Here is a 24,011-nt window from a genome sequence, read left to right on the forward strand (position 1 = left end):
CCCTAGTTCTTCCTGTCCCTGACATTTGGTGGTCCTCACGCTTTTTCAATAAGGAAAGCTAAATCTCATTAGGGAAATCTAAATCTGTAAATGTTCCTCTCCTCCATTCTTCTGCTCAGCTACAAGAGATTAATTCGAAGAATTACAACAAAATCTTTGAAAATCTTATTTTTATTTAAGCTGCAAGTAGTTCGTAATAGAGATGTCAAAATGCATATTTGTGTTTATTATTGATATAATAATCGGTAATGCAAGCATCAGGGCGTCCGATGCAAAAAAAAATCGGACACCTCCAACCTAGCGCACTGATGTTGCAGTGGAAACTTTTTACACACAATTTTATTGCAATAATTATGAGCTATTGTTGCAACGAGAAAAGGCACTCCAACCTCATTGACCGATGTTACGGTAAACTTTTTACATGTTTTTTTGTTACGATATGTATACGATGATGTTGCGCGGGAGTTTCAGTTGATTATTGATGTCGTAATAGTTGTTTTAAAATTATTCGATGGGTCGACTTGTACATTACAGCGGTCATAAATAGTATGTTTGAGATGCGAGGTGACGTTGCAACAACTATTTTAGAATGTTGTATAAATTTATTCTATATATTTCAATAGTTGATTTGCCGACTAATTCTATTTATCTTATTAATATTTTAAGAAAAATATTTTTTAATGTTGCAATTGTAGTTCAAAAATCATAATTATAATTTCTAAATGTTGCAAAAGATAAGTATCGACGTTACATAACTATATTTCTACATATTGTTGTTCTTATAGAATGTTGCATGGAATATTATATCATGTTGCGGCGAAAATTTTCTATCATAGAATTGGATGATATAATTATTTTTATATATATTTTTATAATGTTGCAAGTAGTGATTTTAAATATTGCAGTAATTAATTTCAATGTTGCGACGGAATATCCGATGACAAACTTCCGATCAGACGTCGGAGCCCTAGTCGCTCCATATAATAATAATAGTTGTCCTAGAATAACCTCAGTTGTTTGAAGTAATTTGGAACATATACACTACTTGTATTTAGAATGTATCTCACGTAATTTTGCTAACATGTCGTCGGTTTGGTTGTGGTTGGCCTTCGAGGCTAGGCCGCTAGGCGCGGTCGATATATACGTACTGCCAGTTACCGCGTCGGCCACACCGCCGCCTTCCACGATCGCGATCACCGCCTCCACCAAGCCGTTCCCCGGAAGAAACCCAGCGCCGCCTCTCCCCACCACGCGTCCGCGAGACCGGCGCCCGCCAGCCACCGCCATGCCGATCTCCTCCACCCACGCCGGACGCCTCGGCACCGGCCCCGCGCGCGCGCCCGCGCCCGCGCGGTGGAGCCCCTACGCCCGTTCCTCTGTGCCTGAGCCCCAGGGCGGCCGCGGCGGCGCCAAGGCCTCGCGCCCGCCTTTACGCCTCGATCCCGCGACGGAGAGACTCCTCGGCCCCGCGCAGAAGGCGGCGCCTTCCGGATCGCGTCGCCGTGCCGAACCCGCCGCGCCCGACGGAGCTTCTGCTGCACCCGCAGGACGGAGCCGTGGAGGCGAGATGACAAGCCCGGAGCCTGTGCTGAAGCCGAAGCCGAAGCCGGACGCTGGAATCGACGCACCCCCCGTTAAGAAGCCCCGCTGCAGCGGCGGGGGTGGCTTCGTCTTCCTCTGCGCCCTCGCTGGACACACAGCGGTCCGTGCTTCCGCGCCTCTCTGAAAATTCACTCTATGACAACGCGATCGCGGCGGCCCGATTTCGATGCAATTCCGGTCGAGCGGTTGTGGATTGTGATGATTCTTACGGTGATCGATAATTCGACAGGCTATCAGCGGGATCTCAGTGCCGCGTTGTTCGGACAAACTCTATTCCGGCAGCGTCGACGGATCTATTCGCGTCTGGGACCGCAACTCTGGCAAGGTAGCTCGGCTCTTGGTTTCCCGGCAATCTCATCTGACTAAGATATATGCGCGGTTCAACTTGGGGTTGTGCCAATGTTGATCCCTGCCTTTGCTCTTGGTGGATTTGGTGGTTAATGTGCCGCTTGGCAATTTGTGGCGGTTGCTGTACCACCAAGGGGCGATTCAGGATTTCTTCTGGTTGCTTGTGGTGATAAATGCCCTGACTGTCGCACCAATTGCCGGTGGATATCACCTGATTAGTCAGGTGGTCCATGTGTCTGTCGGTTCAGATTGGATTGTTCTCTGCACGTCGACAGCTATATGTCCGCTGGGATCATTGTTATTAGAGGCTGTTTGCCTGTTTCGGATATCAGTGTGCCCAGGATCAGTTTAGGAGGTCATCTGGCTGGTTGTTTCAGATATCAGTGTGCCCAGGATCAGTTTAGGAGGCCATCTGGCTGGTTGTCACTTGGCTGATAAGCAACTGGTTGGCTGCTTTGGAAGGGACTCGGAGATTACAGTTGTCTCATTAGTGGATGTTCATGCATTTTTTTTGTAAGAAATATTTATAATAAGAAAGAAGAAAAAGTAAAGAAAGGAGAAAAAAATAGATTGAGAGACATGGGCATATTCTAGATTCAGAAGAGGAGGGAAAGAGAAAAGATATTCATGTAGGAGGCAAAAGAAAAAAAATCTAACCTGTTATCATATTGCCTTTTGTTCTTAATGTTTCTGCAATAGTGTATTGATGTCATCAAGTTGGGAGGCAAGGTTGGCTGCATGATCACCCATGGTCCATGGGTACTCATAGGGATTCCGAAGTCCGTGGAGGTGATATCCTGTTCCTGGATTCTAGTGGGAGTACACATTCATTTTGTATTATATATATGGTGATCTTATATTGGGGGTTTACTTTGATTGGTACAAGGCATGGAACACACAGACAGGAATGAAATTAAGTCTTCAGGGGCCTTCTGGTCTGGTTTGTTCCATGACTATCACGGATGGGATGCTGTTTGCTGGTATGGGAGATGGTCGCATCATGGCTTGGAAATTTCCTTCTAAGGAGAGCAACATGGAACCAGTGTCGATCCTCACAGGCCATCAACGTCCCGTCATTTCACTTTCTATCTCAGCAACGAGACTTTACTCTGGCTCACTTGACAAGACCATTAAAGTGCGTATATAAATTCTAAGATTTCTCTCGCATTGGCCACTGAACCTTACTGATGCATTCTTTGCATCTATTAGGTATGGGACCTCATGACTCTGCAGTGTGTCCAAACACTCTCTGAGCATAAGGCTCCTGTAACATCTGTCCTATGTTGGGATGAAAAGTTATTATCTTGCTCCCTGGACAAGACTGTAAAGCTCTGGACTCTTTCAGAGTCTGGGGATCTTCAAGTCAAATATACCCATGCTGAGGAGCATGTAAGTATTTCAATTCTGCTTCTGATAAGTCCTTTTTGTTTTGTTGAATGCTGTAGACTGTTTACGCTATATGACATCTTCATTTTTATAGTTGTAGCAACTAAATTGTACTATTAAGGTTCAGAATTTAGTACCGACTTTTTTTATTCTAATTATAGTGCTTGGCTAATGTTTTTTTTATTCTGCTGAATACTCTTACTGCCCAAACTTTCTAGGGACTAAAAGGCTTTGTTGTTGTTGTTGTACTGGTACTGCCCAAAATCAGCAAAGAAAAACTATAGGGTGCAAAAATATGCTCTTTCGTTTGTGCAAATTAGCGAATTGCTAGTTTTTTCCTGCTTTCCGTTGTCTTCCAACTTCATTGCTCAAATTTTTTTAGTGTTAGCGTTGATCAGCTTCTGTCTTTTCTCAAGGTTCAATACAATGCTTCTGAACTTTCTGCACGTTGCGTTTCATAGGAGATTTAATTGTTGGTGAAAGGAATTGGTGTTCGTAACCTAAAAGGGGAGGGGTGAATTAGGCAATTCTTAAAATTTTAACCTATGGCTTAACTAGTTAGCACAAAATATAATCTAAAATATATTATCTATATATATGCAACTAGGGTTCAACTCGTGTGAAAATCTTATCCCAAAGAATTTTGCAACATATAGCCAATCCTAGCAAGATACTACACTAAGAATGTAAAAGCACACATGATTGCAATAAGAATTGAGGAAGCTTAAAGGATAAGAGGATAAGGGGAAGTAAACTCTCGACACGAAGATTTATCCCGTGGTATCTGTAGGCATAAGGCCACCCCTAGTCCACGTTGTCGAAATACTCACTAAAAATATTGCTTCCCGGTCACCGAATCTCTTCTGGGACTCTTCTTGACTTGCCACCAAGGTTTAGCCACCAAGACTCTCGCCAAGTCCTCAGTCACCTCGATGTCGTCTCCACTAAGGAGCTTCTCCATGAAGGAAGGGGGTCTCCATATCCCCCGCACAAAGCTGTTGTCGCCGCTCCCCACCAAGTTGGAGGGTCGATGACTTGCCAACGAGCCACAAAGACTCCAAGAGGCCGGCACACCGAGATACAAGCTTGAGGTTCACTCAAGAACCAGGACAAGATCACAAACCTTGCTCCCACACTCTCTCTAGAGCAAGCCTAGGAAAGCTTATGCTAAATCTAAGGATTTGATCAATTAGCTCTTTGGTTGGCTTGGAGAACTTCTCACGAACTCCAGCAGCCTCAAATGACACGGGTAAGGCCTTATACAAGCTAGAGGGCAGCTCATAACCATTGCTTGCTTTTACCTAGAAAAGCATAAAGCGTCGGTTAAAACGGTCATAGCCGTCATTTTAACCGGTCACTCTGAACTTGCATACTAGCCGTTGCTCTCTAGTATGCCACGCCTGCTTTTGCTTGCGTCATTGCATCGGTTCAACCGGTGATGAAGATCTTTTTATCCCTTCAGCTCCCAAACCTCTCAGGCAAATTACACGACCATTGCACCGACGCTCTGTACCATAGCATCGGTTCAACTGGTGCCTCTAGCACTTCTCCACTTGATTGCCATGCCTTCTCCTCATTGCACCGACACATTCCTTCTTATAATGTCGGTTCAACCGGTGCTACTGACTTCTTCTGCACGTTGCAATTTCCAATGCACCGATCGGTTCATATTTGATGTCATCAGTTCAATCGACGCATACAAACTCATGCATTTTCACTACAACTTGGGCCTTGACTGCGATTTGGACTATCTTGTATATGGATTGGATTCCATCCATGAGACCTACAAATCCTACAAACTTGAGCTCACAAACTCGTTAGCCCCGTTGACTATATTGTCACACAATCACCAAAATTACAATTATGACATAATAGGACCATGTTTCTCACAGGTAGGACTCCGTTTGCTTGCAGCCAAGCAATATGATCCATAAATGTGATCTCTGAACTCCGTGTAACATAGGCTTGCTCATTTGAATATCATAAATGTGGTCTCTGAACTAGGTGCAGCAGAGGCTTGCTCATTTTCTTAGTGAAGCAATATGATTCATAAATGCAGTCTCTGAACTAGGTGTAGCAGACCTTGCTGGAACCTCTCAATGCAGGGTTGTTACATATGGAGATAGCTTTGGTTGGTCTTCTTGGTCAATTGAGTTTATCTGGTGAATTGGGTCAGTAATTGATGTTTTTATATACTGATAGAAGCCTTGTTGGATGAGAATTTCAGATGGTCTGCTCAGTGCATCTGTTTGCCATGAAGTGTATCATATCTTATTAACTCTGAAAACAACTTATTGAGCATTATGTTCAACTGATTTGCCTACCAACTGCAAGCAGCAAGAAACTAATGAAATTTCCTGGATATTGTTCTGGATTACGCACCAGAAGTTGTATTCTAGCTTGTAGTCTTTATACCTGTATATCTAAGTGTCCCCTCACCTCACTATATTATTCACCTTTGAATTGGTTCAAACAATTAGTTCTCATATCTTTCATGGGATGGTCTGAGAAAAACTGCTGGTGTGCTTGATCATTGGGAATCACACAAGGGACAAGGCACTGGTCGTGCAACTATGCAAGTGCAATTGTGCAATGAGTGCTATATTTTCCCCTTCCCCCCTTGTATGAGAATGGCTTGTTTCTGAGCTGCTCCTCACTACAGCTCTAACCTTTCCGATTCTGTTGCAGGGGTTGCGCACACTCTTCGGCATGCACCGTGTCGGGAAGACGCCAGTTCTCTTCTGCTCCCTCCATAACAGCAACCGCATCCGCCAGCTCGACCTTCCATCGTAAGTTCATTAGAAATTTGTCAGTTTGATCAGGTGAACAAATCGCCTGTCTTCTTTACTGAAAGGAGCTCTGCTTTTGCTTGGTTGTCATCTTCCAGGTTCGAGGAGGTGGGCACCCTCTCCTCCAAGAAGGAAGTGAGGACCATCGAGCTCGCGGATGGTGGGCCGCTCTTCACCGGAGACTGCTCCGGCGAGCTCAAGGTGTGGAGGTGGGCGCTCCAGCAGGACCAGGATCAGGAGGCGGCGTCGGCTGCGCATTCATAATCATAGTCATCAGCATAGCCTCATTGAAGAATGACAGCTCCATCATTGTAACCATTGTATGCTTGTAAATTATGGCAGCTCTCAAGTCCAGCGCTGACGATGTAGCACAGTGCAGAGGAGACGGCCCAATTTTCTGAGGCCTGATATGTGACGCAACCCTGAGGTCACGTTCCCATGCGGCTCCTTAAGTGCCACGACTTGAGATGCGGGCAATGCCATGCTGTGGAGGCCTGCGCTGGCACGTCCTGACGTCCACAAGGGGGTATGGCCGTGTGGATGCAGAGATGGACAAGCGTGTAGCTTTGTTCGAGCCCTCGCCATGCCGTGTGGCATAGACTGCCTAACTCCGATTGACTCCGGTAATGCTAGTTTGACGCTAGGAAACAAGCACGTCCACTGAATTCCGCCCACGGGTTGCACATACGTACGAAAGACGTTCGAGCCCTGATCGTCCGTATTTACATATATACATATAGCTTGCTCTGTAGGTCTTCTACAAAAAAAGGAGGCGGCTATACAAAAAAAATTGTTTCCTTTTTAATTCCCTGACGATAATTGGTGTTTTGATATATTTTCCCTTTGTTTATTCGCTGACGATAATCGGTGTGATCTAGTGATAGGCTGTGCAGACTGCGCTTGCGTATGTGTGATGGTAACCAATAATCTACGACCAAATTTATTCAGGTCAGCACACTGTTGCTTAGCTTTTGTAGAGTGACTTTGTCTAAAGCTTGGAGTAAACCTCTCCAAGCATTGCACTAGTCAACGGGCAAGTGCAATGCATGTGGTGAATGCTGAGAGAATAAGAGAGAGCAAAATTAAGCCAGCTTCGGTCAACTGGAGTATTCTACTTATCATCATCAACCGGACCGGTCTGGGTGCAAATGACGCTTTACCTGATCTTGTCGATGTCAGTTGTCAAATGCGTGCTATCTGATCAATCACGTAACAACACTGTATTTTATTAGAAAATGACGGTGCCATCGAAGCAAAACGTGCAAACTGAGGAAGAATCACCTTGATTGAAGCAAATGTCTTTCACAAGTGACGGCTTCCTTGTTTCTAAAAAAAATGTTACGCTTTTTCCTTTTTTTAAATGACTACTCAGTTAATTTGAGTTAAAAAAAATGAACATGAGAATATGAGATGCCTGCTGTTTTCTTCAAAAAAAAAGATAATATGAGATGCAATTTCACTTTATTACTATCTCCCATGACGTAAATGACCTTGAGATCAGTGATCACATATACAGATTAACGGCTGAGAATTCACATTATCAACCCAAGAAAGCATTTGCGACCGAGTTAGTGGCGACGCATGGGTTGATCAGTTGAAGATGTCCTGCCCGGGGGACAGCAGCTTCTTGGGGTCGTACTTGTTCTTCATCTCCACGAACCGGCTCCACTTGTCGGCGCCGAAGTGCCGGACCCAGTCACCGCGGTTCGTGTACCGCGCCAGGTAGCTCTTGTACTGGATCCCGGCGAGGTCGCAGAACCGCAGGATCCTCTGGTTCTGCGCCTGCAGCTTCGCCAGGTCGCCCGCCACCGACGAGAAGAGCAGCGACACCACGTAGAACACGTCCTCCGCCGGCGTCGCCGCCGACATGCCGTCGTCCCACCTGAAAAGACGCCGGAGAACGAACAAGAGTCAGGCGTGCCAGATCGATCGATCGATCATTCGCAGGCGCATGGCGACTCTGATTGATCTGCATGTCTCAGTATTGCGCGCGCGTACTTGGCTTTGTTCACGGGGTAGACGATGAGCGGGCCGACGATGTCGGTGCCTTGCAGGATGCCCTTGAAGACGCCGCGGTCGAAGTCGGCGATGCGCGACCCCGGCACGAACATGTTGAGCCAGGGGTGGGGGACTCGCCACAGCCCGATCTTGTTCAGCGCCACCTCCTCGTTGTGCACCCGCTCCAGGAACTCCACGTACGCCACGTCGCGCTCGAACGCGAACCCCGGCTCGAACCTGAGCCCGTCCAGCACGGACTTGAGCACCTGTGCCACGCCACCAGACACGCACGTCATCGACACGCCCGGTAAGAACACGTCCTGGCAGCAGCGTGCATCGATCGATCCATGGCGCGAGGCGATCGAGAGGTAAACAAACCTACCTGATCCACCGAGGCAGCAGCCGTAGCGTTGTCGTAGTTGAGGGTGGCCTCGATGCTGTACACGGTGGTGGCGTTCCTCTCCTTGGCGAGCGCGACGACCCTGGCGACGTCGGCGTCGGAGAAGAACCCCGTGTTCTTCAGGTCGGAGGCGAGGCTCTGGTTCACGAACACCGACCCCTCGACGTAGCTCATCGGCCCGAACGTGCCGCCGGGCAGCGGCCGGACGAGCCGCTCCTGGTCGGCGGTGAAGGTGGCGAAGTCGGTGTACACGAGGCGCACCCACCGCGCCCGCGCCGGCGCCGGCTCGAGTGCGATCCGGGCGCGGGTGATCACGCCGAACTGGCCCAGCCCGCCGAGGACGGCGTCGAACAGGTCAGCGTTGAGCTCCTTGGAGCACGTCACCGTCTCCCCGCGGCCTGCACGAATTGCACCCGTGGGGAAAAAGTCAGCGCCGGACAATGCAACCAAAGCTACAAATTAAAAGTGATTAACTGTGGCAATTGTCAATGTCAACGCATTGGTGCGAGCCAGTCTATTAGTTAAAGACGACGTCGCCGCCCCTCGCCGGCCGGCCGGCCGGTGCAGCTAGCTAGCGCTGGACAAGCATTAACCACCATGCACTAACGCTAACAATGCTAATTTAATACTATATAATACAATCTTATTAAGTATAATTTGCAATGTGGTAAGCGAATTTAATCAGGCAATTTAGATGGTTGCGATCGATCGAGTTGCAGTACGGTTCGAAGAAGCAATCGGATCGGAGTTGATGCAGGTGTGGCACGTAATTCCTAAGAAAATAAAGGCTTGCTTGCTGGCATGGTGCACGGATATTTTGCGAAGGCGCACACGTACCGGTGATCACGTCCAGCTCGAACACGTTAGATATCTGCGGGCCGTGACGGAACGTCTGGCCGCTGACGCCGGCGTTGGAGAGCGTCCCGCCGACGGTGAGGTGGAGGTAGTCCGTCCACGACCGCGGCGCCACCCCGCGCTCCAGCGACGCGCGCAGCACGTCGATCCACAGCTGCTCGCCGCCGGCGTCCACGTACCGGCCGTCCGCCGACACGTTGACGCGCGGGGCGGCGGCGTCGCTGCCGAGGGACGGCATGTTGACGACCACGCCGCCGGGGGCGAAGGCCTGGCCCATGAGGGAGTGGCCGCGGCCGCGGAACGCGAGGGTGTACGGCCACCCGGGGGTGGCGTGCGCCACGCCGAGGAGCGCGGCGAGGTCGGCCGTGGACGACGGGTAGAGCACGGCCGCCGGGAGCGCGGAGGTGATGTTGCCGAAGTCCATGGAGGCCGGCACGGTGGCGTTGCTGTCGGTGCGGAGCTTGCCCTCCGCCGCGAGCGCGGCGAGGGAGGCCGGCCAGGGAAGGTCGCCGGGCGTGGCCTGTGCATGGCAGGAGGCGATTACCGCGGCTAACAGCAGGTAAACCACCGCCATTAGCGACGTTGGCAGAGCTTAATCCGCAGGGCAAGGTGTGATTGTGTCTGGTAACTGGGATGTGGTGTTTGCACCTTGCACCCCGTATATATATAGGAGAGGTAGGGCAACAGCATATCCGTGGTGAGATTACATACTTGAGTTACTCGATCGCAAATCTGCTTTCGCAAGGAAAACCATGTTGAAGTCGTGTGTACATTCCGTCTAGTTTAGCCTTGTTTTATTCAACTTGTTTTTTTATAATAATTATATAAGGAATTATAACTTCTGGCCTGACATTAAACTCACAAACATCTACTGTATAAAAGAACTCGATCGAGGATTCGAACCCGGTGGGTGCAGTAGTCTTGATTTTACTCTGTTTGACCTCAGAAAAAAAATACAGTACAGTGCTGTACATTGATCAGTGCTCATATTGGCCATCTTGAGGTCTGAACATTTGCAGACCAGGGACTGGATCGTAAGTTCTTTATTGCACTGGGGGCAGCTGCGGCATTTGCATACTACTCCTTTGATAGACCAACTCCTTTGACGAAGCTGGTACTGATAGATGAAATTTTGGCTTTCATGTCACTTTATCTCATCTTAATAACCAGGAATAATAAAGGATCGGAGAAGATGACAACAGATATTGGAAAACAATGATCCTTGATCGCGACACTATTATGTTTTGATCGTTAAGTCGCTTCATCATGCGTGAGACGAACGTGCACATGTGCTTCAGCGAAGGTGGCTGCATGTCAATTTCAGCGGCTAATTAATGTCCATATTTTCTGTGTAATGTGATTATGATCGGCATAGTTCTTCGGTCCTATTCCTTCGGTTTGGGTTGGTTCCTCGATGCCAGGGAAATTTATTGATTTCAAGTAACGTCGTTATATATGTTGTTGTCTTCAAGAACTACTTACGACCTTCACCGTATGGGGTGGCTACGATTCGATTCAGTAATGGCTGTTGCTTATTCTTCATTCTTTCATGGACTTTTTAGTAAGGCGGTCGACTTCCTACAAATGTTCATGGAAGAATTCACCGTTCATTTGTTGACCAATTAGGATTCTTTCTAGTATAGTATAAAGATAGCAGCCGTTGTTTTAGAATGTGTACGGTCACACTGTAATTTCGATTGGCGATGCGAAAGTGACATCCACAGATGTAGTAGCTAGAGGGTTTAGACACCGCGGTCACTACTAAACCTCATCAATGGAAGAAAAGAAGTAACAAATTAAGGAATAACAAAGGAGTCCAGGTGAAAATCATAGGTAGCTAGATTCAGAGGCAGCACGATCCTGTTGCTTCTTTAGTTCATCAGGAAAGTACATGAAATGGGAACAATTCCAAATATATTTAGACCATTTTTGTTAGAAAAGGGTTGGAAGGGTGGATGACCCAAGCAGATAGGGTCGATCTCTCCTCGGAGTCTCGGGCGCAGTTAAATTCGCGCGCGGCTGGTTGCGGTGACCCCAGGCGCGCGTCCGTCCATCTGTTCCCTGACGCGCATCAGACGGTGAGGCGGCAGATGTCTGCATCGACAGATTCATCACCGGCAGCTAACGCCGCCGACCCGCCGTGCGTATCCATGACTATTTGTCACGCGTGTGGATCCTAGTATCGATCGTTGACGTACTGAAAGTTCACCGATAAGTGCATGCTCTGCAGTGTCTTGCAAAGTCAACAGTATCTATCTATCCAACAAGAAAGAATGGAAAGGTCGACCGTATCGACCTTGCACGATCATTATTGCAGAAAGTGAGGTTAAAAATTCATGTTTAGATTAATTTCAGTGGAAACTTCTCCAAAACAAAAGGAAAAACTATTCTCGATCAGGTTTGTGAAAACCATGCATGTGTCCCAAAGACCCAAACCTCTCGAACACTTTGTAGAACCTCTGAAGCGGTACGTCGTCCTTTCCGACAGGGCCCGTCCACACAAATTAAGTCCTCTCTAGCCAGCCTCCAAAAAAAGATCCTCTCTAGCCCTTGTCTATACGTTACCTTGTTCAGACAATAGCTGAACACGTCCCGATCTATCGGCCGGTTCAGATTTTAGAATCAGAGCACATGTATGTACGCGACGAGCCGTATCATGCGTGCTCATCGATAGTGAGACGCCCTCAGTGTCGATAGCGAGACGCCGCATCTACCACCGTTGACGTCTGCAAAGCTCTGCCCGTACGTGCTCTCATGTATTGCAGCCTTTGGAAACATACCTCTCATCACACACGCACCGAGAGGCCGGCAGGCAGGCAGGTGTAGCGTGTCAGGCACCTGAATCCCTAGCTGAATGCTCCATGATGTGGTGATCGACAGATTTGTGCATGCGTTTCTGCGGGACTGCGATGGCCACCCTACGACCCTAGCTAGCCAACCGTGCCACATCTGCATGTGTGCATGTAGTGTGCAGGAGGAGTAAGTTCGGTTGTACCTAACATACGTCTCCTGCTACTCCAATGCGCGTAGATGATAGATGGATGCCCACTCGATCGGTGCACTTCCATTCCATGTGGTCTGTTTGCCTGTACTTAGTCATCCATTGACCATTGATGTGTGCTAGCTTTGAGATCGATCAGTATTGCTAGCTACACTACACATCTGATGACTTTGGGTGTCCAACTCATGTTCAGTTCAGCCACTCATGTTAGCACTTTACATGGACCATGACAGGGTGAAAAAGTGAGGTGTAGTGGCATGAGAGACCTCATCAGAATAATTGGTTCCACGTTTCTGAAAACATACTGCGTACACCAATGCACATATCCACTCTCTGCTCGGTGCACTTCCATATCATAGGACTGTTAATTTGCTGTGCTAGCAGGTGCACCGTCGATTTCGCTTTGAGATCTATGCATCATGCATGAGTGGTTAGACAAAAAAAGTGGTATTGCTACGCATTTTATGGCTTTATACCAAGGTAATAAGGAGAAAAGGTGAGGTGGCATGTGTAAGCAAGCAATATCATTATTGATGTGCAAATCTATGGATGAGATGTGCTCATTAATTAGGTGCCGTCTGCCATCTATAACTTTTACTCCCTCCATTTCAAATTATAGGTCGTTTTAGTATTTCTTGATGCATAATTTTTTACTATGTATATAGACATAGTCTATATCTAGGTGCATAATAAAAATTATGCATCTAAAAAAGTCAAATCAATCCATAATTTGGAAGGGGGAGTACGTGGCAAGGAACAAAAGAGAGAATAGAGTTATACTCGATCACCCTGGTAGACACAACCCCACAATGATTGATTTTCTAAAAGAATTTTCAAGAAATAGGAATGTGGTATTATGAATTGGAAGAAGGGTTGTCTCTACACGCAAACTTAATGTCATGACAATGTTGAATACAGCATGGTGATACTATACTATACATGGAGTTGGGAGAAGTCTTTGGAAAGGTTTTGCCCTAGTGCGGATATCATTAATTATGACGAGATAACTTGCATTGGTACAGATGATTACTTACATAAATGAGCATTTTTGTTATCTTTGGAAATGTGTCAGATGTACTATTGATTATATATGAGTACCAACTCAAGATATAATTGTACCATTCCCTCTTCTGTTCATTTTTATAGAATGTAGTTTCATCACTCTGCGAAATCGATATTTGAACACAATTTTTTCTTATAATAATGTAGTTATAAAATAATAATAATTGCAACATTAACAAGCCCTTTTAAAATAAAAATCTAATGGTATGAATTTACTGCATATGACACATATATTATATTCCCTCTGTTCTAAATTACAATTTGTTTGACTTTTTTTACCCCAAGTTTGACCACTCGGCTTATTTAAAAATTTGAGCAAAATATCACTTCTTTTGTCGTGGCTTGCTTTATTAATAAAATTTCTTCAAGAATGATTTAAATTTGATTATGTTTGCATAAATTTTTTGAATAAGATGAGTGGTCAAACTTGGGGTAAAAAAGTCAAATGAATTATAATTTGGAATGGGAGGAGTAGTACTTTGGTCAAAGTGTGAACTTGTACAAAGTCAAACGAATTATAATTTGAAACGGGATGAGTAGTATTTTGGTCAAAGTGTGAACTTGTACAGTCAAGCTACTCTTTTATAAAAATGAAAGACCTATACATACCGATCTTTTCTTCATTCCAAAGTTTTTTCCTAATCACCAACGCTAGCTCCATCAGAGGAAATACACGTTCTCGAGCCGAAGGGGCAGGATGCTCACTGGGTCACATGTTCTGGAAGAAATTGGCTCCTCAGTCCAGGTGATCTTCCAAGAGATCTTGCTGCGATCTCTTCGCAGGATCTTCCAGGACGTAACGACCGGGCACTCCTGACGACTACCAATCCTCTCCCGTGTAGTCACACATCTATTACGTCCAATAATTGGCCGATGTGGCCTATACATATAAACACGTTTGACTGACCAACTTCTAGATTTTAAGATCATCCACACAAGAAAAACTTATTGAAGAAACTTTTTTTTCTCTCGCCGATTGGCCTTGAATTACAGGAGAGTTTGGTTCGTAGTGCGGCCAGAGTGAAAATTATTTTGAAAGGGAAAAAAATGCCATTTAAATCCTCGTCAAGATGGATTTGGTGCCTATTTCTTCTTATAGTTAGAAAAGTATATAATCACTTTTAGGATGGTCGAGTTTTGTACTGCGCAGATAAATCTGAAAGAATAGAAAAGAAAAGCTATAAAAATTCTGAATGTCACTGACATGTGGGCCCGTCCTATGCTGGGATCCTTCATCGTTGTTTATATAAGAAAACTTGTTGGATTATTTGCGACATCTGTGCTTAGCCATCACGTGTCGTCACTCCAGAGATTCGCTGAGGTCTGGAGGGCTTGACCGACACCAAAGATCCGCCCGGATTTGCATCCCATGAATGTCCCAGGGATCAGTCATCAGTGAGCTCACTTGGCCGGGATCGATCACTTCCACAACTGCGACAATGACTTGACTTGGATCTTTACTTTCTTCCTGACTTGTTTGAACCAATCAGCTGGTCAGAAATTACGTGCATCGCTCTTGCTCTGCTCTGCAGATTCTCAAGCTTATCAGTAGAGAATAAACCAACTTCCGTGTTGAATGGTCCATTTTGACGTAGCTTCTGCTTCGATGCTCCCTAGAGAAAGACTTCTACTGACGACGAAGCTGAAGCTCAAGATGAACTCGATGGTTTTTCCACGAGTAGAAACCGTACCTGCCAGAGAAGATTCGACAAGATTACGCGCGTCATTAATCAGAGACGAGACGGCCCATAAGAAACTCAATGCGAAACTGACTGAACACAAAGTTAGACATGATAAACCAGGCTCAAGATCAGGAACACTGCACGGGATCTCATTAGGTGTCGATGAAGTCGTGGACGACACCGATCGATGAAGCGTTAAGGACTTGCTTGTTTGACACGGGCGTGCTTGACTCGCACTAATGCACAGCCATGCGATCCTGCACCGATCCTGCATTGACGGACTCCATTCAGGAGTCATATTCTGGGACGATCCGGGAGAATTGTTTTCTCGTCGTACTGGATCCCCCCAGATTTTCAGATCAAACCAAATCGTGATCTTGATATCGTAGACACATATTTTGCTTTGGCATGGCGATCCCAGCATCAGCTTCCTCTGAATTCCTGGATGCTGAACAACTGGGTATGAGGGCCTCAACGTCTTGCATTTGGCAATTAATAGAGTATCTTTAGTTGATCATCAAGTTGACAACGGTTACCTTTCTAATCTTCTTTGATGAACTGGTATGCTTGTTTTGCTGGCCGCCGCCTGCACGTGAAGTTGAAAGGCGAGTTATGTATATTTGAAGTTCTTGCTGTTAGTTGGAGCCTTGGAGGTTGGCTTCAGGCAATGAGATGAGTATTTTTCAAACGAGCAATAGATTAAGTGCAATGGAAAAGGGTGGATTCATACCTCCATCAAACGGGCCGATTCGTGTCATCTGTTCCATTGATGTCGCTCTCTCCGTATAACAAAACTGAAAATATGTTCTACACATGGCAGTTTCATATCTACAGTTTATGAACTGCTAATAAGTCAACTCATCATTCACCCAAAATAAAAAAGGTCAACTCGTCAGGAGAAAAAAAGTATAGAGGCAATAAACTACATGAGATGTTTGTTTAACGAAGCTGATGAGTTACCAGCAGCAGCAGCGAAAATATATTGATAATAAAGTCAGCTTCAGCATCAGCATCGTGACTGGCTGAACAGTTTCTTCCCAACTTCAGAATACTAGTATAGAGGTTATGCAAAGGAAAAGGTCAAATATGTTAAGAACTAACTTTAGGAGATGCGTGCATATTTATTACTCTGATATCAAAATTTCAGCGCATTGTCCAATAGTCAAGTACAAACGATAATGATTGATAACATGTTTATTTAGGTGTTTTTACTACCACATCATACTTTTTAATGTGATCCAGAGAATTTGGACAATGCACCCTTCACAATGTTCTAACCAGAAATTTTATTATATTAAAGTCAACTAGCACTGAAAAATGTGCCGTCTGTTTGTGGCTTCTCAAAATGTGTGTCCTATAATATTTCTCAGGACTAAGCATGATAAGAGGACTGATTGTAAAATCTGAGAAGATTTTAATTCCTATAATAATATTAATGGATAATGAAAATATAAATCAGGCAATCAAGCTGTATCCCAATAATCAAATTGTTGAAGAGAGCTTTATGCATCCCAATAATCAAATTTATGCTCCTAAGTGCCTGTAAAATGTAAAACATATCTTGCGTAGGGGAAAATACTTCAGATACAAGAATACAACCATTTGTGTACAACCTGAGTTATAGCATTAGGATTGTATTGGACATTACATCCATTTCATTGCCTTGAATTCACAAGATGATCAGAGTGGCCTTGCCAGACCATATATCTCACCATAGTGTTGAGTACAGGAAATAGATTACAGTGGCAATGGAGAACAGGACATGGTTACCTGGAAATAAGCCTCAACTGGTTCTAAACTTCTAATACGACATGCCCCTTGTCAATTGACTGGAACGAATGGAATGACCTGTGAAATCTGGAAAACATTGTACCATCCCTAATGCGCCAGTACAGCATGAAATGTGATCCATATTAGTGGTTAACGAACACATCGAACCGAGCCTATCAGTAAGCACACATGAAAGGGCAAGAGGGCAAACATGTAGGCTTACTGATAGTACAATTCACCATGTAGGCAGTCACTCTAGACATTTTCACATATTGTAAGTAGGTTACTAAGAGGATCGTGTAAACTACTCCACAACCTCCTCGCCTAGATCTCCAAGCATTTTGTTGGCATCTAAGATGAAAGTGACAAATTGAGCGGATCGTACAAACTCTAGTGCAAGTATTGACTGACAAAGGAGCATTACAGCCAGTCCACTTCGGATGCCCTAGAATTCTTGACAAAAAACATTAATTTAATCTGAAACAAAACCTGCAGATAACCAAACAAAGCACCAAACTGAGAAGGAAATAAGAGAAGCATTGACACCACTGACCACTGCAAAGAGATGCTCCTTTGATTCAACCCAAAAACATGGAGAAACATTTCTAGGAGCTACCTCATACTGTTTTTGCAGATTCAGTTCCACTTTTCAGGATTCAGCCACTGGGTAAAGATTGATTAGCAGGGTTCTCTTTTCTTTTTGATGCATCAGTGTTTGTTGGGGCCGGCGACAACTACTTCTGCATAAATACTGAGTGGTAAGAGAAGTTAAGAAGAAAAAGCAAACTAAAATGCCAGTATCAAAGTATTGATCTCAGCATGTCGAGACAATAGCCTAAGGATTACAGATGTTAAATCGTTGCTTTAAGAGAAGAATGACTGCTCTAGATTACTGCTTGTGTAGATGCAGTGCAAACTCCAATAAGTTGCATCATAATGGAAAGAAATGTGACTCTTAGCAGCACTTCCATGACCATAGGAAAGTGTTAACAAAAAGGGGTCATTTTAGAATAGCTCCCCCACTAGGAGTTACATCAATCCGAAGAGTCAGTAGATCAGGAGCAGCCACTACCCTACAAGATCACCATCCCTTGATCCTCAAAGTCGATAGAAAACCCCTCTACACCCAAAACCATTCTACCAATATTTAACACTCAATGAGATTTGACAATGTTTTATGGCACACTGATAAACTTGTTTGCAGATGTGTTGTTAAAAAGTGACATGACAAATTCTAACATCGATTTTTCAAAGCTGGAAGATGAATCAGAAAAGGTAGATGCGTGTAGCATCCCAACAGGCAACAATACAGTCTGACATTAATGGTATGATTTCATTGACATATATATCCCTACATTTGTCAATGACAAAGAACATAAGCTGGAAATAGAATAACTTAGAAGTTGTTTGTTGTTACAGAAGTACATGCTCACATGCTGAGGTATTGGGACCATTAGTATAGTCTGTAAGACTTGACCCAGTGAGCCTATTCCATGCTTCGTCAAACTGCATGAATTGGACTGCTGTTTCTCTTGCTTAGTTCAGGTCTATTCATCGGTGGACTGACATGAAAAGCTGACTGCCTTGTATCCGCCGATCCATTAAGCTGAAGGGAAAGAGCAGTGGGTTCCATGGAGCCAGAGCTAGCATCACCAATGCTGAGCTTAGACATACCAACAACGTCATCCGCTTTAACCACCTCCTTACCATTCAAAGGAGTCGGTTTAAGTATTTCATGGGTTGCGCCTGCTTCCTCCACATGAGCAACACTTGGAGGCCAAAGAGTTAGTGGAACAGGGACCAATGCTGGGTAGAATGCTGGCACCGTTGGAACAGGTATGGTCTTGAATGGTACACTGGAGTTCATCTCCAGGTCTGGTAATGGCAATGGAAGCTCTGCATTTTCAGAATCCTCATGCTGGCTTAGCTGAAAAGTTGGCTGCTGCTTAGCAAACTCTGCTTCCTTCTGTTGCCCAAGATGTAAGGTTGGTAATTCATTTGAACTTGTAGCTTCGTCTTGAGTATTTTGGAGAGTAAATTGTTCCACAGCAGCTGGGGACTCCTCCATCGGCTGCAGATTGAAAAGGTAAGCACAGAGATTAGGATGGAAGTGCATAGTGAATATTGGCCATCCATAGTATAAGACTATAACAAGAAAGAAAACAGCATACCATTTCTGGCACCATGTCAAACAAGCTCGACCGCCTTTTCCGTCTTGACGAGTTTGTTTGTCTGATAAAGTACTTTTGAGCATGGCTTGCCACTTGAGTTGGGGTCCTGGAAACAACAAAATTTCGGGATATCCCTCGCCAGTCTCCCTTACCAAGCTTCTGCAGACCCATCAGAAACATTCTATGTTCTTCTTCAGTCCAAGGAGTACCTGAAGCAAAAAAAAGTAGTCCCTTTAAAGTGTGATACGCACACCAAATAACTGTGACAGAAGTAATACAGAATAACACATGTTCTAATACATATTCATTTAGGGTTTAGGGAAGACAGTTGTTCCCTTTGAATTTGACTAGCATGAATCTACAAGTGCTTCATTCAAGATTCCATCTCTCTGGCACAAGACCGGCCCAGCACCACAAGAATAGTTCCGTAAAGGTAAGAGACAAATAAACTTATAATCCCATTGTAAACACTTGTAGCCCTTTCCTGCTCAGCAGGTCTGGCCCAATGATAGGTAGAATTTCGATAATCTTAATGAAAGGTGGCGCGCCAGCTAACCACATGAAAAGGAAAAAAAGGCAAACAGGCTTGTCACCATCTGCATTTTTTGAATTGAAACGTGGAGGTGCCCAAACAAGAGAGTTTCAGTTAATGGCAAACTCTCATGCAAAAGACCTCATTGTGAAATAGTTTTGGAGGAAAGGTAAGAACATTTGCATGACGGAACGTTGAATATGCCTAACGTGGAGAGCTTTATTGTCAAGGAAAAAGGTTAAAAGGCTGTACAAGCAGGCTTTGAACATCCAAACACACTAGTTAATTTGATTCGTAAGCTGTCTAGACTCGAATTCTGATCAGAATAAACATGACAAGAAGAAGTATTTTTGAGATCGTCATGCAATATTGATGCAAAATTCATATATTTCAATTGGAAGCACAAGCAAACAGGTGTAGTAATATCAAGATGCAGTGAGTTTAAGAGGTCTTCAAATAACAGAACAGGTTCAAAACCAGTGGTTACTTCTAAGGATCTAAAACTATATTTGTAAGTAAGGCATGGAAGCCCCTTTGTCAAGTGCACTAAGATGATATGACTTATGTATGCTTCTTTGTTACAAATGAGACAAAAGAGAATACAGGACTTAGAAGAGATAGTTAGTATTCCTTTGCAAGGTCATAGATGAACATGGAGCACTCCAGTCAATGCTTACTACTGTTTCCATAGAAAATGAATTGACACATCTGTGTTTGCATCCTATGTTCCAAATCCAGAGAAGTACAAAAGATAATGTGCTAAATGTTATTTTGGCGTAGGTACCTTAATGGAAATTTGGTGAACAGAACAAGCATTTTAGGCATGAAGTATATGACAGACCACTTGAATTGGACGCCCATGGTTTAAGACCTTCCATATTTAATAGCTGTGAAAATAGAATGGTCCAGCAAGCATGATAAACCATTCAGTTAGCAAAGTCATAATTGTTAAGCTCCACAGCAGGATCACATGGTATCATCTCATAGGCTCATACATGGGAGTTCCTTTCAAGGATTTGCTCTCTTGATCTAAAATTCACAGCAGGATAATTTACTCATCTCATAACCATTAGCGTAGCTGATTCAACACCATATACAATCGAATGAAAGAATAAAAGCAAGTAATTCTATATAATCTAACTTAGCCTATAAGCAAACCATGAAGTTGCTTGGCTCCTACAGTCCCTTTAAAGCCAAGTGCCAAATAATGTACTGTTCTGCACAATCGTACTGATTGAATAACATATCCCTACCAACACAGATACATTAAAGAAACATATGGTGCGCGCTTAGGACTGGTCAAAACAACCGGAAAAATTTTATATGCTTAGATTCTTTTAGGATCAGGTGATTAATAAATTAAAGGTGAAAGAGACATAAAGGGAACACTTTGTGGGACTCTGTAGTCGTGGCCAGCCACTGACTCTTGTGGGATGTGATCTATCAAGGTATTGTGATGCACATGTGAGACATGTCCATGTAACTTAATCAGGTGGGAAAAGATATTTAGCTGATTTGATTTGTGTCGGCCATTCTGGACGGTTCCTACAAACTCCATCAATCCATCCTTAACAATAATAGTGCCAAATACTTGAGTCTAGCAAATAAAGTAGTACTTGAAAAAGGAGCATGATTCCTATAATCCTATAGCATGTGTCCAAAAATACTGATATCAGGTGCAGATAGTTCCTTTTTCTTCAATTTAATTTCCTATGGAAAGTTTGGTTGCTTCTCGAATGGAGCAGGGGAGGGCCTACCACTCTTTGATCTCAAAACTCAAAATAGCACTACGGTTTTGGCATTATATTCAGTGTTACCGTTTTCATTGCCAAAATCAATGGAACAAAGGGGAAAACTGAAAAGGAGATGGGGCGATGGGAATATCAAAGACATTAAAAGAAGAGTATGTTATGAAATTCAACCCCTGCAAAACTATATTTCTCTTGCACACACAATGCAATACTTGAATGGAACAGTAGAGAATTTCAAGCAGGAGGCTAGCGACGATAAATCGGATCTCTCTTATAACCCAGAACAAAATGTAGTACGACTAAAAGAATCCCCAGTTCCCTAACGCCCAGCGTGGTGCATGAGCCATGAGGTGGTAGGCAGATAGCAGGCCACGAACGCAAAAATATGGAAACAAATAGTCGTAGTAAAGTGAAGTACAATTAGCGGGCAAAGCGACAGCTTTCGCAGTTTCACGGTCGCTCATGGAGGCAATTCATCGAGGGGAAACGTATTTGAGAGATGAGAAGCGCTTAGCGAAAATCAGAAAGCATAAGCAAACCAAAGGAATCAATTGATGTTTAAAAAAACCTCACCTTTCTTGCGCTCAGCGCGGCCATTCGTCGAGCAGGAGGCGTGTGCGGGATCGTCGGAGACGTACCCGGCACCGCCGTCTCCCCCTCCCCGGCCCCCGCCTCCCCCTCCCGCCGCCGGCGACGAGCCCCCGGACCCGCCCCCGAGCGAGGACGCGATGCAGCTCATGCTGGCGCTCTTCTTCATCGCCGCCGGCGCCGGCGCCGTAGTGAGCCGCACGCCGAACAGCCTCACCCCGCCGCCGCCGGCGGCGGAGCGGGCAGGGCAGGTGCGCGAGTTGTGGCCGTTGTTGCTGCAGTGCGAGCACCGCCGCGTCATCCTCTCCAGCGGGGCGCCCGTGCGGGGGGGCTCCGGCACGTGCTGACGCGCGCGGACGCGTGGGCTTCGTACGTGCGACGAGCAGCGAGCGCTCCAAAATGCGACGCCGTGCGCTCTGCTCTGGATTTCGCTCTCTTCTCACTTCCTTTGCGAGGAGATGATATTTTGGGAGTATTTAAAAGGACGGGGCGAGACGAAATGACGATAAAATCCAGCTCCTTTAACGGGTGGCGGTAAACTCCAATAGAGCGCAGCCATTCAATCAGGATTTCAGGAATCAGCATTTAGAAAATTGTACCATTTTTCTTTGGGATGTTTTATTTTGTTTTATCTGTATTGAGGCCTAGTATGGGACGGGGGACTTTTTGAATTATCCATATGGGTTTTTGCAGTGGTGTGAATATTGTTGAGAAAATGGAACACAACTACATCTGTGACGAGCAAATATATATATAGAAGCTTTTAGCAAAGAAAACTAAAATAGAAAAAACTATTGTGATAATCAAAAGCATAAAATACATAAGTAGAAGAGAAATGGAATAAGATAAGATACCAAGCGATAATCGCACACTTATCATATTGTTAACATTGTGAATAGGAAACCATAAAAACATTACATCTTGTTATAGCAATCTGCGTGTGATCTTATCTTATCGCACTTTATTCTTCTCAACGCACAATACATCACTCTCTAAAAAAACGACATCGTAGGTAGTATTACACACATCCAATCAAACCTTTCTTATGGCCTCCAAATAATCTTCTGTCGACTAAGTATATTATTATATTATTGTGTGGCTAGAAAATCTACCTACACATTACGTTATCTTTGTTTCCTCGCTTAAACCACACTACCCTTTACCCTTTACTAGTATGCTAGAGCTAGCTAGCATCGATGGCACGGAATGAATCGAAGCAAGGAATCTTCCGCTGTCGGGGCACGTTGGTTATAAAGTTTTAAATCTCCGGCATAGTTTTCGCTATATTCGGCTACAGTTGTTTGAGAGAGATTTAGCTAAATTTTTTATATATAATTTAACTCTTAGCTACCGTTATATATAATTTAGCTCTTAGCTACTACTATAGTCCGCTATAATTTATTTTTAAAGATAGATACTAAAAACTGCTATTCGAAATATTGGTTTGTTACACGGAAGAAGCGCAACACCGTTAAGGAATGCCGCGAAGAATCGGACGAAGGGACAGCGGGGGCATTCCGGGCATGGGCGCCTCGATCGGGCTCGCGATCACGAGGGCGCCACCACCGCACCACGTGACCGGAGGCCGCCGGCGCTAAAGGATTTTAGCGCTTCGAAGGCTATATAAGAGCTGGGGTGGGCAGCCGCAGCCGCAGAGCTCGACACGTCGCCGCGCGGGTTGACCTGCCGCCTGCCGGTGGCCGGCGGCGTGGGGACGTCCATGCATCTCCTCCTCCGGGCTCCGGCGGACGGGGCTGACGGTGGACGGCGGCCGAGGGCACGCGTTGCGTGCGCGCCTCGTCAGCTTCGTGGTTTTTTTACGCGACGAGCGGGCAAGCGCGTCGTGCTCTGCTCTCCTGCTCTCGCTCCCTCTCCCCGGAAACTACCTCACCAATCTCGAGAGGCCATGTCGGTGGCTACAGCAATACGACGTGGGGTGCTGCGAATCCAAAGGCCGGCCGGGATTTTAAAATTGGAGGTGATTCTGTGCAGGAAGAGCGCATCATAGTAGGGAACGAACTAGGGGTGTAAAATAGCAGATAAGTTCCACTTATATTGGTTATCACAGGTTCACTC

At 45.0% G+C, this 24,011-nt stretch overlaps 3 protein-coding genes across 4 annotated transcripts; 1 reads left to right on the plus strand and 2 right to left on the minus strand.

The window, feature by feature from the left end:
• The first annotated feature begins 1,149 nt into the window (after positions 1 to 1,149).
• LOC112895082 (zinc finger CCCH domain-containing protein 17-like) lies at positions 1,150 to 6,602 on the plus strand. Its single transcript, XM_025962954.1, has 7 exons — positions 1,150 to 1,702; positions 1,832 to 1,927; positions 2,650 to 2,739; positions 2,837 to 3,085; positions 3,160 to 3,339; positions 6,025 to 6,125; positions 6,224 to 6,602. The coding sequence occupies exons 1-7, from the start codon at positions 1,286 to 1,288 to the stop codon at positions 6,387 to 6,389; spliced, it is 1,299 nt and encodes a 432-aa protein (XP_025818739.1). The 5' UTR covers positions 1,150 to 1,285; the 3' UTR covers positions 6,390 to 6,602.
• Positions 6,603 to 7,569: 967 nt separating this feature from the next.
• On the minus strand, positions 7,570 to 9,996 carry LOC112894352 (cytokinin dehydrogenase 1-like). The gene is made up of 4 exons (XM_025962035.1): positions 9,361 to 9,996; positions 8,506 to 8,921; positions 8,124 to 8,389; positions 7,570 to 8,007 (listed from the first exon to the last, which is right to left on the minus strand). Exons 1-4 carry the CDS (start codon positions 9,950 to 9,952, stop codon positions 7,716 to 7,718), a joined length of 1,566 nt encoding a protein of 521 aa, XP_025817820.1. The 5' UTR covers positions 9,953 to 9,996; the 3' UTR covers positions 7,570 to 7,715.
• An 8,159-nt stretch (positions 9,997 to 18,155) lies between these two features.
• On the minus strand, positions 18,156 to 22,398 carry LOC112893587 (transcription factor MYBS3-like). 2 transcript variants are annotated; one of them, XM_025960993.1, is made up of 4 exons: positions 21,921 to 22,398; positions 19,065 to 19,273; positions 18,392 to 18,964; positions 18,156 to 18,331 (listed from the first exon to the last, which is right to left on the minus strand). In XM_025960993.1, exons 1-3 carry the CDS (start codon positions 22,234 to 22,236, stop codon positions 18,395 to 18,397), a joined length of 1,095 nt encoding a protein of 364 aa, XP_025816778.1. In that variant the 5' UTR covers positions 22,237 to 22,398; the 3' UTR covers positions 18,156 to 18,331; positions 18,392 to 18,394. The 2 variants fall into 2 exon arrangements, with proteins under 2 accessions (XP_025816778.1, XP_025816777.1); XM_025960992.1 differs by having other exon boundaries at positions 18,156 to 18,964.
• Between the last annotated feature and the right edge of the window lie 1,613 nt (positions 22,399 to 24,011).

This window comes from Panicum hallii, chromosome 5, assembly GCF_002211085.1.
Source record: "Panicum hallii strain FIL2 chromosome 5, PHallii_v3.1, whole genome shotgun sequence".
NCBI classification, from domain to species: Eukaryota; Viridiplantae; Streptophyta; class Magnoliopsida; order Poales; family Poaceae; genus Panicum; species Panicum hallii.